General features: G+C 47.7%; 1 protein-coding gene across 1 annotated transcript in view; it reads right to left on the reverse strand.

Annotated features, from left to right (window-relative positions):
* Positions 1 to 3,013: 3,013 nt before the first annotated feature.
* KDELR3 (KDEL (Lys-Asp-Glu-Leu) endoplasmic reticulum protein retention receptor 3) overlaps positions 3,014 to 12,581 on the reverse strand; it is an 11,788-nt gene continuing 2,220 nt past the window's right edge. Inside the window, exons 3-6 of the mRNA XM_006890208.1 lie at positions 9,222 to 9,322; positions 5,065 to 5,223; positions 4,081 to 4,333; positions 3,014 to 3,054 (exon numbers count right to left, since the gene is read on the reverse strand). Of these exons, the coding sequence (XP_006890270.1) occupies positions 3,014 to 3,054; positions 4,081 to 4,333; positions 5,065 to 5,223; positions 9,222 to 9,322 (554 nt within the window). The remainder of the gene's footprint in view (positions 3,055 to 4,080; positions 4,334 to 5,064; positions 5,224 to 9,221; positions 9,323 to 12,581) is intronic.

Consider the following 12,581-nt stretch of genomic DNA (forward strand, 5'->3'; position numbering starts at 1 on the left):
CATCCATGCAGATTAGTTAGAGTTCACTGCCAGGTTTCTTCTGCCTGCCCAGTCTGTGATGACTGTAAAGAAATATACACACACAGAGAGAGAGTGAGCTGACTGGAAGAGATAACTTTACCCCAACTTCTTGCATGTTGAGGATACTTGAGCTGATATTTTTCACCTTAAAAAAAAAAAAAAAGGTATTAGGCCCTTTTGTGGGAGCCCAGTTATCTTGGTTCCTGGGGTGGGTGGCAGACTAAATGTCATCTGTGCTTTAAATTGTTCACATGACTGGTTTAGGAACCACAAGGGGTTTTTCCACAATGCCATTTGCTTCTCAGATTGGACAAGGGTTCCTCAGGCCTGACGTAAGACAGTGCTTTTGTCATTGTCATGTTGGCCATTTTGCTTGTTAGGTAGGTGCATTTGACACTTGAAAATCCCTGGTTGGTTAATTTCTCTCACTCCTCCCTGCTCCCTCTGGCCCAGTTTACTGAAAGAAACAAAAATTCACATTTTTTACTGTGAGGTTAGAAATGGAATTACTGAGTCTTGACTTTTAAAAGTAAGTTGTTAAAACCACAAGTGTTTTTGTTGCAGTGGTTAAGATAGCATTTCGGCATCTGGGTGGAAGCCACCTGTTCTAACCCCTTGTGTAACCAGGGACCATCTGTGAAATTCGCTTTCTATCCAGACTGCTGTCATGAGCTGGGTGAACAGAATATGCTTGCTGGGAACGTGACTCTATTAACCACTTGTTCCTGCATTCATAAACTGCTGCAGTGTAAACAGCACCTTTAATTATATAAAATATATTCAGAATGGGCACATTTTTCTTTTTAAACTTCGTATCTATGTAGTACTAGAATGAAAGCAAGCCTCTTAGCTCCTCAGCCCTTCTGGCCAGTTTCTCTTGAACACGGAATCTCCAGGGGTAAGAACACCCTCTTCATACCCTGTTCTCTCCAGTGCTTTGTCACAGCTGCTGGATGCAGTTTCCTCGGCATTCTTTTGCACTCAGCTTTTTACAGGTAGGTAGTGCTTGAGAAAGGTCATGGGGGGCTAAAGTTCTTATACTTCTTCATCTGCAGGTAGGTGAGTCTGGCCCTTTCGTAGTAGTCTCTTTCCTGGTCTGTGTTCTCTGCTCGGGTGTCCCTAACAGGGAGGTAAGACAGCCCTAGGAACTTCCCAAATCCAGGTTTTGTTTGCTTGCTTTTCTAATTTTTTCTCGGTTTTAGTATTGTTAAAGTAGCTAATGGTGGAAGGCTCCACTGTGTTCTTAGGCTAAGACCTAAGGTGCTGATCAGAATACCAAAATATTTGTGGTATCCCCTTCTCCCGTTTTTAAATTCTTTAGGGAGAGAAAAAGGGTGGTTCTTGAGGGTTTTGAAAATCTGGTTGCCTGTCTCCCATCCAGGTAGGTTGTCAGCGGAACACTGTAATTACGTGCATGTACGCTTTGACACCCTCCCCCTTTTACTTGCCCTTAACTTCTCTTCCCCTCCTTCCCCATCTTGTAGACGTAGGCACAGGAAGAATGTGGCGAAACTGCTCTGTGTTTTCAAACCAAAGCATCAACCCCCAAATTCTTTTTTTTTGTCTAAGCACTGACATTTCTACAACCAAATTCTGATTATCCCCTTTCAGTTTCATCAGTCATGCAGCAACGCCACAAGGGGGACATACCACCCTTTTGTAGCTCCAAAAGCACTTGGAGGAATGGTCTTGGGCAAGCACGTGCCGTGTGCTCGGCTGCCTGCTTCTTTCCCACCAGGGACATTCACCTTAGAATCTAAACAGCAGCCAGTGCAGAGTTCTGTGCTTTAGTGGCCAAGCACAGTGGTCACTAGTGCAGTTTGTTTGCTATACCTCTATAGGAAGTCTTCTGCCTCCATGTCTTGCTCGTAATTCAGGTTGCTGTTGCTACAGAACATGGGCAGAAAGATCCTTTTTTTGGTGAGTTAACCAGATTTATGAGTTCTGACACCTTTAGGGAAAGATTCCATTTTGAACTGTAGGCTGCTGCTTCCCACTCCCTCCCATTCTCATGTGGACGTAGCAAAGTTGGTGGCTTGGCTTGGGATCGTCCTCATGCCCCTGCTGGTCTGAACACATTCCCGTCACGTTAAGACTTGAGTTGGAAGATTCATACACGGTATTCAGCCACAGGATGCTAAGAGCTTATGTTACTATTCTTAGTTTGTAAATTGTCCTTTTGATACCATCTTGTTTTCTTTTGTAGGTATAAAAATAAAAAAAGACCAACTTGACAAAGTGTGAATCTTTTATTTCCTAGAAATTCTTGGATTAAGTCCAGTAAAATGGACTCTTGTGGACATGTATTTGCTTGACAAGACCATGATTCAGGGGTGTTTGTTCAGCCAGTCACTTTAGTTAGCACCTGACCCTCCAAACCGTGAGGGTAACTGTAAGTTACAAGACAGAATCCCTTTCCCATGTAAACCAGTGTCCTGATGTCATCTGCCTTGCATTATGCCAGGGTTAAACCACTGGGTATAGGCCACCACAAACGCTTTTTAAAAAGGTGAATGAGGCATGTGAAACTGGGTTTTAAGCTAAAACAAATGGATCTGATTTGCTACAACATGAAAGCATATTGCACCCACAAATTTATCTTGCACTCTCCAAGTTTAACATAATTGGGAAAGGAGAACTCCTAGGGCTGTATTCGAACATTGGGGTTGCTGATGAGCTGAAGCAATCTCGACCATTTTACCACACTGGAGAGAGTAGTCCTCAAAAGAGCATCTTGGAATGGGCTCCTCCCAAGTTAACATTTAATTCAGCACCTTCAGCCTCTCCTGTTCCAGTTGCCTGAGGCAGCATGTGTGTGTGAGGGGCCTCCCTGGCTGAAGTTCTCCTAGGCTTAGTGGGAGATAACTATTGATGAAAAGTCTTCTGGAGAGAAAGATCATTGCTCAGCCGGGATCCATGCTTAGCATTTTTTCTGGCTTTAATTACACCTTTTGAGCCCAGGCAAGGGTAAGTTGCAATCTCTTGAGAACCTTCAAATTGGCATTGGAAGACTTAACTTCTTTCCTTTAAGGACTAGAAAAAAAAGACGGAGTTAGAATTCACTACTAAAGGAGAGAGCTTTACGTGTTTACTGATCCCTGAGGCCCTGCTCACAGGTGTTCAGGTATTGAACCTAAAGGAGGCCCTTGAGTAGATGCCATGCTCCCTGATACCCCAGCTTGGTTCCTGGCAAGTTTGCCACCCTATCAATTTGGGAATCAGCCGATTCACTGCCCATCCTCCAGCTGCTTCTCCGGCAGTGGATGATTCCCTTTGTCGCCACAAAGCAGCTGGTGCTTCAAACCATGTGCCTTCGAGTTGGCAGTGCAGCTCTTGACCACTAGGCCACTGGAGCTCCCTTACGCTACTTGGATAAGCTATAAACTTAGTCTTTGGTCTTTCAGCCAATGTCTAGGTCTTCCCACTGACAACCTCTGCTTTAGTTGGTTTTTATCTGATGTGTGCCACTGGTTTAAAATGACAGACGGTCTCCCTTCTGACTCCTCCAGTAACTGCTCTTGGCAGTCAAAATTGAAAGCCCACCCTCCCCTTGAATGGGAGATGTTAGATGGTTCAAAGAGAGCTTTGTCATTACAAAGTTGTTCTGCCTTGCGATTTTTACTTAATCTCTAGAATATGTGGGGTTCTCTTTTTTGCCCCAATTTCCTAAGCATGGAGAGGCTCTCCTTGGCAAGTGATGACATGCTAGGAAAGGTCATGAAGAGAGGAAGACCCTTGACTAGGTGGGTTGACTTGGTGACTGCAGCAATGGGCTCAGTCATGTCAGATTGTGAGGATGGAACAGGACATCTGTTCAGAGTTTGCTGTGAGTCGTACTCAACACCACCTAACAATTCCCTAAGAATGCAACAGTTAAATGTCAGCTCTCAACCATCCTGGGTACAGTGTTTATACACAGTAGCCTATTGCCTGCATGATTTTCTTAATGACATTTGATGTTTCCTAAAAATCATCCTGCTATGGGAAGGAAGTGAGACAGGAACTTGACCTTTTTTGCCTCCCTTCCAATCTGCCAGCAGTCTGGTCGCCAGCACCTACCTTTGGTCACATATAGGTAGAAAAAATCACAGTAGAAGATGGTCTGTACTACTCCAGACACCACGGCGATCTGGTCATAGAAATTCTCCGTCTGGTAGCGCCTGATCCAGTTAGCCAGGTAGAGGGCCCGGTACAGCCCCAGGAAGAACAGGTAGTGAGTGGTGATGGTTTCCGCCTCTCCAGTCTTGCTGATCATGAAGAGCTGTGGCAGGATGGCCACAGACTCCAGGTAGATGGAGAAGGTCCAGAGAATCTGAACCAAGAAAAGGCCAGAGAGCTGAGCAAGAATGGCCGCCTCCTGAGCTTGCCTTCCTGAAGGAGTACACTTCCTGGAGATGATCTCCACTGCGGTCAGCTGGAGACAACTGGCTAGCCCTCCCACGGGTTTCCAGAGGCCATAAGTCAAATGGAAGTGGACTGCAATATGGCAATAATAGACGCTACTGGATTGGAACCCACTGCCCTTGGACTGGGAGCACAACATCCTACCCTCCAGGCCCCCAGGGCTCAGCTACCTTTAAGACAGTTAAGCAGATAAATATATGTTCTTTGCAAATTCAATATACAGTTTTAAGTTGCTTTTTCACAAAGCATGACATTTCAGTGGGCTCTGTCACAGTTCACACTGAGGCCGTGAATCAGGTCCACATTAGAGTCTCTAGGGATGTTCATTACACATCTCCAGGCCACAGCCCAGACCCACCCCTTCACTCTGGCTGGACTGAGCCCCGGCTATCTCGCTGCAGCCCGAGACAGAGGTCACAGGCAGCAGGATGCTGCGATGCCCGGGTTCTTTAGGCATATGCCCATTTTCTGGTGAAGGGCATAGCATGTTGCCAGTTTCTTGGAAAGTTAAGATTGAAGATGTAAAGGTCATGGTTGGAGCAGAAGGGCATGGAGCCAGCATGACGATGGGTCACAGTCGAGAGGGAAGGATGTTAGGAGGCATGCTTACCTTTGGGAATTAGCATTCCCTTCCCTTACCTCCAGGGGAGTGAAACTATAGTTCTCAAGGAAGGAGAGGCCAATCACTGGGACCAGCAGGAACTCCAGACGGAATGTGTCATTCTCAATGTCAAATGTTTTCCGGAATTTCCCATAGATCATGTACACTGTGACATAGGCACAGAGGAGAAAAACCACCTGAACAGGGAGAGGCGCATGATAAGCCGGGTTGGGTCCTGGCAAGGCCCTAGGACCTTCCGGTCACAGTCCTGGGACCTGCAGGGCAGAGGGGGGGCATGTCTGCAATTCCTCTTAGACCTAAGAAGCTAATGACCCCTCAGTTGAGCACCTCCATGCTCTGAGTAGGAAGTGATGGCTACTGTGAAGACAAAGGTACCCACTGTGTCAGAAGAACCAGGCTTGGTCTTTGTTGGGGTGCTAAACTATGGCACCCCAGGATTCTGGATTGACATCAGCCCTGGTTACATTCTTTTTTTAAATTTAAATTTATTATCAATTTCAGTAAAAATTTAGAGACTTTTTTTTTCATTCATTGTTGCACTTTTCTCCCCTCCCAACCCTCCTCCCTAGTACACTACCCTCTTGGAAAAGTAGAAGACAAATTTTTTCATTGTTTTACAAACTCTCCCCAAGGTCCACTCCACCATGTAGCCTTTGCTCTAGACTCCTGACATGACAAAAATACCTAATCACATATCCCTCTTAAAACAGTTTTCTTGCTCATCTGTTTCAATGCAGTATACATTATTGAACCCATCTTTCTCAGTCTCTCCCCAAACCCAAGGTCAGTCCTGTTTTACAACAGTGGCACCATGCAATATTTGTCCTTTTGTGACTGGGATACTTCACTCAGTATGTCCTCCAGAGTCACCCATTTTGAATAATATTGCATGAGTTCCTTGTTTTTCAATGCAGCATAGTATTCCATTGTGTGAATATACCACAGCTTCTCTAGCCAATCATTTGTTGATGGGCACTTAGGTTGTTTCCAACTCCCTGCTATTGTGAACAAAGCCGCGATAAACATGGGTGTGCATATATCTGCTTGGGTGTCAGTTATGGTCTCTTTGGGGTATATTTCCAGTAGTGGAATTGCTGCGTCAAATGGTATCTCTATTTGCAACTTTTTGAGAAAGCGCCATACCGCCTTCCACAGTGGTTGCACCAAGCCCTGGTTACATTCTAAACACAGTCCAGCGGGAAGGTAGGAGTGAAGGATGGCAATGCCATGTTCTCCCTAGCCTGCCTCCCGCCAGACTCCACATGGGGTACTGGTGCTGGTGCTAGTGGTATGTACCATGGAGCCATGCAATGCCACCTGAAAGACGGCTGGCCAAACTCTCAGAAGATGCCTCAGCCCAAAGCACTCTAATTGTCTATGGCCAAGTGCCTGGGGTATATGAGCGGAAACACACACACTGAGTTTCTTCTCTAAGATAGTCATGCTTCAAAGCACTGGCTTCCAATCACAATTAAAATGCAATCCAAATGTTGTTAGGTGCCATTGGGTGGACCACAACCCACAGCAGCCCTCTGAAGAGCAGATCTGTACCTTGCCCTGTCCTGTGCCGTCCTCAGCAACTCCAATATGTTCGAACCCATTGTTAAACTCACTATGTCAATCCATCCTGTTGAGGGTCTCTCTCTTTCAATGACCCTTCCCCTAACCAAGCATCATGTCTTTCCATGGACATCATGCCCTCACGACAACATGCCCGATAAAATATGAGGCAAAGTTTCACAAACCTTGTCTCTGAGAAGCACCTTTGCTATACTTGCTCCAAGACGTTATTTGTTCTTTTGGCCATCCATGGGATGTTCAGTGCTCTTGTCCAACACCACAGCCCAAAGGCATCAATTCTTTTATCAGCCTTATTCATTCATCCATCTTTCAGATGCATAGTATTTGAAAAGAACAAGCAGATCTGTCTTGGAGAGGGTGAAACCAAGTTTCTTCTTGGAGGCAAAGATTTTGAAACTCCATCTCACACACTTTGTGCATGTTGCCGAGAAGGGACCGGTCCATGGAGAAGGACATCATGTTTGGAAGGATGGAAGGACAGCACAGGAGAGGAAGACCCCTGATGAAATGGATTGACACAGTGGCTTGAGTAATGGGGGTAGGTGTGTCGGAGTTAGTGAGACTGGCTCAGGACAGAGCAGGTGTCAGAGCTATTATACATAGAGTCGCTATGCAGTGCAGGAAACTCGATGGCACATAACAATAATGGCTTGTATCAAGCACATTTAAGTCTTTAAATGACAGTGTTGTTCCTCAGAACTAGGGTGAGGTCCTTGACAGCAGATTTTACCAGTGCGATATAACTTTTGATTTCCTGACTGCTGGTACCAATGGTTGGTTATGGACCCAAGGAAGATGAAACCATCAATAATTTCAATCTTTTTTCCATCTGTCATTATGTTGCCTATTAGCTCTGTGCTGAGGATTTTTTGTCTTCTTGACGTTGAGATGGAACCTGTATTGAAGATTATAGTCTGATCTTCTGAAGCAAGCATTTTAAGTCTTCTCACTTTCAGCAAGCCAGGTTGTGTCATCTGCATAATGCAGGTTATTGATGGAGTTAACCTTTGGAATGTGGTATCAGATTCCAAAATTAGGAAGAAGGCCTGCCCATCTGCCCTCATCAGTCAGCCCTCACCCCCTGGGCTCACTTGCCCTGGTCTGTCTCTACATCAAGCTGGCCCGTGCGTCTCAGGTCTTCGCCCAACCCTTTCCTTCTGCTTGGAATGCTCATCCCCCAATCTTTGAATAGCTGTCTCCTCCTGTCACTCAGGTCTCTGCTTAAATGTCACCTCTTTGGAGAATTGTTTCTGATAGTTGTTGTTATGTGCCATTGACTTGGTCGCGACTCATAGCAACCCTCTGTACAATAGCCTTTCTGAAACCTGCTCTATCCTGTGCCAACTTTATTGCCTCCGATACCTAACCTCATTACCTCAGTCACTGTTTTCAGTCCATCTCATCGATGGTCTCTCTCTCTCTCTCTTTCTCTGTCCCTCCACTCTCCCAAGCATGATGTCCCTTTCCAATGACCTGTCCCTCCTTGCAGCATGCCCAAAGTATATCAGATGAAGCCTCAGAATCCTTGCCTCCAAGGAGCAGCCTGGTTTCACCCTCTCTAGAATGAACTTGTTTTCCTGGCAGTACGTGATATATTCAAAACTCTCCTCCAGCACCACAGCTCAAAAGCATCGATTCTCTTTATACCCCCTGAATAGATCACTATTCTTCAAATGTTCTACTGATAGAGAACCATCTTAGTTATTCACAGAGCTTTACCCCTAACCAAAAGTATCCCTGGTGGCATAATGGGCAAACAGTCTGCTAACTGAAAGATTGGTGGGTTGAAGCCACCAATGGCTCCAAAAAAGAAAAAATCTGGAACTCTGTCCCTGTAAAGTTCACAGCATAGGGATCACAGCAACCGTACAGAGCCGATCTGTTCTGTCCTGCAAGGTCGTGATGAGGGACTGGGCCACCCCTAGCCAGTGTCCCTTGTTCATGTGCTCTGCTCTATTCCCACTAGAATTGGTACCATGAGAACAAAAGCTTAGCTTCTCTTCTTCAGAATGGTGCCTGGCACACAGTAAGTGCACAAGAAATATCTTTTGGGGAGGACAGATAGATGGATATAAGGCCAAGTTTTCTGACAGCTAACCCTGTTTGATATTTTGCTTATTTTATCAGTCATTATAATGGCTAACTATTAGAGTGTTTACTATTTAACACTTACTGTACATGTACAGCTATTGTTGTGTGTCGAAGAGTTGGGACCCTCTGGTTTTCAGAGACAATAAATCACACAGGAGGAGTTTGTCTATCCATCTCCCATGCGGAGCAATTGGTAGATTCAAACCGTGTGCCTTTAGGACTACAGAGCAGCTTCTTACTGCTAGTCCACCTGAACGCCCTCACGTACATTCAACATCTCCTTTAACTTTCACAGCAAAATCCTGGGAGGTGCCAGTACTCATTTTGTACATGAGACAGTCACAAAGAAGTCAAGGGTCTTGCCTAATTCCAGGACAGCTGCTCGAACCGAAGCCTGAGTCCCCAAGGGACTGTTCTGTCTGAGCCCTAGAAGGCCCACCTCTCAGCAGGGCCACTGCTCAACAAGCCCACTGCCTGGCAAGCCCACTGCAGGCCCTCTCACCTTCATTACTGTGTTGTAAATGGAGATGAAGTTGGTGAAGAGGTCCAGGTACCTGGTGGTGAAGACGAGAGCGAAAAGGATCTGGCTCTTCCCAGAGATCCCTGTGGTCAGAGGGGACAGAGAGAGAAAATGAGACACAGACTCCGCAGGCCCACCCACATTCCAGAAACTCCGAGCCTGGAGCTAGGGAGCCTGAAGACACAGCCTCAGGAACCTGCTGCAGGATTGGCATAAGTTGGAAATGGCTCAGTGACAGTGAGCTGGGTTCAATTTGAAATTGTTTCAGGCTGAGAGAAAAGCTGTAGGACAATTAGTTGTTGTTGTTGTTGTTGTTGTTGTTGTTAAGTGCCGTCGAGTCGCAGGTGACTCACAGCGACCCTATGAAGGAGAGTCCTCAATGCGTGGGTGCCTTTCATCCTCTCTCCAGGTTCATAGGGTTTCCGGAGACAAGCTATTATGGAAGTGGATGCCCCTCCTCCTTCCAAAGGACCATTAGGGGCCTCACATAATCTTGACTCATTTTCCACGGATGTAAATCTCCTACATGATCACAGTCTAGTGACCAAAAGACACAAGGGGGATGAAGACTGTATGATCCCGCTGACATGAAAGACCAAGAACAGGCAATGATTAGAGACCAGCGCTTAGTGGGCATCAGGACGAGAGAGGTGGGACAGGAGGGCTCTCCATCCAGGAAGGCTGAGTCTCCGGAAGAGCAATGGTTGGAGTCTCTCCCTCTCCCATCCACTTCTGAGAGACCACAGCCATGAACGTCCTGTGAGGGGGCCACTCTACTCTCCAACATGGGGCCAGCATGACTCAGGATCAGCCCAATGGGAACTCATTGAGGTTTTTATTTTAATTTCTGCTAAATTTGGAACCAGATAATGATAAGACTTAGACAACATAGTGATCATGACGAATGTCGATGAATCGTACATGCACAGCTCCAAGTGTGTGCGTGCACACGCCCTCACACACAGAATTAACACGGGCACAGCACTACCAGGAAACGAGTGACTCGCTGTGGATGTCCTATTTCCCCATGACCCAGTCCGCAAGGCTCCCATGCTTCTCTGGGACCATCATGCTCCTTGGTCCCCTTCTGCCACTCTTTGGAAAGTCAAGAAGAAGACAGTTCCAGGGTGAGGAGAGGGGAATCTTTCCCCTTTCCCCATCAAGCTGGATGCAACCAGTGGCGTAGGCAAAGTTGTTTTTCTAGCCCATGCACATGGCCAGGAGAGACCGGTCCTTGGAGAAGGACATCATGCTCAGAAAGGTGGAGAGACAGTGCAGCAGAGGAAGACCCCGCATGAGATGGATTGATACAGTGGCTGGGATAATGAGGGTTGGTGTGTCAGAGGCAGTGACACTAGCTCAGGACAGGGCAGGCTTCAGAGCTGCTGTCCACAGGTAACTATGGGTCACAGGCGACTTGATGGCACATAACAACAACAACAACCACAAGTCTGGATGAGGATATGCAGACCAGGTGGGTAAATAGCACATGATTGGACTGGTCAGTTTCGCTATCCCACCAGGCTTAGACTGAGCAGATTTAGCAGAAGAAGAGGCAATCTTGGTATCAACGAGGAAGAAGCAGAGCACGCAGTGTGCACGTCCTTGGGCGCCAGAGAGTTCAGCTCCAGTAAGACCTGGATGCAGTCAAGAGGGCAGCGGTGGTGATGAAGTGGACAATCAGAGGCCAGCCTGAGAGAGACTGATCCCATCTGGTGGAAGGTGAAGACTGCAGGACACAGTACAGGGCCAAGCTGTCTGGGCCTTCGCAGGAGCTTTCCAGGGTGGCCCTTGGCGCCGCAGGGAGGAGTCCAGGAGGCAGCCATGGGCAGGGTTTGGCCACACACCTCCTGGTCTTCCTTGTAATCACCTGTCTCTCCATCCTCAGCTCATCAGGCCCTGGGATCAGTGGCATTTCTCTTAAAGCTTAAGGTACCTTGGTTCCCTGAACCATCATGGAGTTCACATACTTGAAGCAATGAATAATTCCCGCCACAGCAAGCTGCCCACAAGACCCAGGATATAAGGGAGTGAGGACAGGAGCCAGCAGCTGGCTGAGGGCCCTGACACCCGCCAATACCCTCAACCTGTTAATCCGATGCAGCCTTCCCATTTGGCAGGCAGAAAAACCAAGGACTGGGGACACTCAGTGAGTCAGTGGTAGGCAGGGAACAAGGCCCAAGTTCTTATTCTTCAGAGCTGGGTGGGCAGGGTCACACAAGCCAATGGGCTGGTCTTCAGACTCCTGGCTTCCACAGAGTTGCCTTTTCCACAGGCCACCCTGCACCTCCACCCCCAGCCAGCTGCCATTTATCTTTTTTCTTGCACTAACTGAAAGGTTAGTGGTTCGAATCCACCAGCTGCTCCACAGGAGACGATCCACAATCTCACCCCTTAAAGATTTGCAGCTTTGAAAGATCGATGGTCGCTAATAATAGGAATCAAGTCGACAGCTCTGGGTTTATCACCCACCACGAACCAACCAGGTGACTGACTCAACTGCGACAAGAAACACTGGCTATTGCTGGTTTCTCACGTCACTCTTCAAATGTGGTTCCACAGGACAAGTTCAAGTCTACTCCAAGGCTTGGGCCAAGCCAACTCAAACCAGTAACAGTGCCTCCTCCGGGTCTTGAGCGCTCAGCCCTCCAAGGCACATTCACCTGAGCCTTCTGCCTCTGATCACCCCTTTCAGTGTTCCTGGCCCACTGCTCCTGAGAGGGAGTGTCACTGTCTCCTGAGAACTCAGACTTAATAACCTCTAGGCTATTAGTACCAATCAGCCCCACCCCACTCCCTCACCAGCACCCAGCCTGGCAGCCTCCATCCACACTGCATCCAGAGTGGCTGATTTCCCCTCTGCCCTCCCTCCATTCTCCCAAACCTTGCATGGCTCCCTAGCCTGACAGGCCCACCTTCTTCCTCGATTTGTTTCGTTCCTGCTCTTCCCCAGGGGTGCTCACCATTCCTGGAGGACATGCCCTGAGATCTGAGACCTCTGTGTTGAATCCTCATGCCCCAGGCCTGAGGACACACCCATCCAGAGTTGAAACACAGCCCTGCCCTCAGCACAGAGCTTTCCGAGGCCACTCTCTGGTTCCTGGGGTTCCCTCAGCCTCCTGGGCTCCCACAAGGGATCAGAGTGCACCTCTGCTCAAGTGCTTGGCACGGGGCTGGCACCCCCAAAAATGGCTGCGGGAGGCTTGATGCATGTCCTGTGACTGCCAGTAGAGCCTCTAAACTTTTCCAGGTCCCAGAAGGACAGCCAGACCACCGGGGGAAAAGGAGTCCCTTCCCAGCCTCCCTGGCCTTCAGCTCAGGCCAGCTCCACACCCACGGGGG

The sequence above is a fragment of the Elephantulus edwardii genome, unplaced genomic scaffold, assembly GCF_000299155.1.
Source record: "Elephantulus edwardii isolate Elephantulus edwardi_28Jun2011 unplaced genomic scaffold, EleEdw1.0 scaffold00086, whole genome shotgun sequence".
NCBI classification, from domain to species: domain Eukaryota; kingdom Metazoa; phylum Chordata; class Mammalia; order Macroscelidea; family Macroscelididae; genus Elephantulus; species Elephantulus edwardii.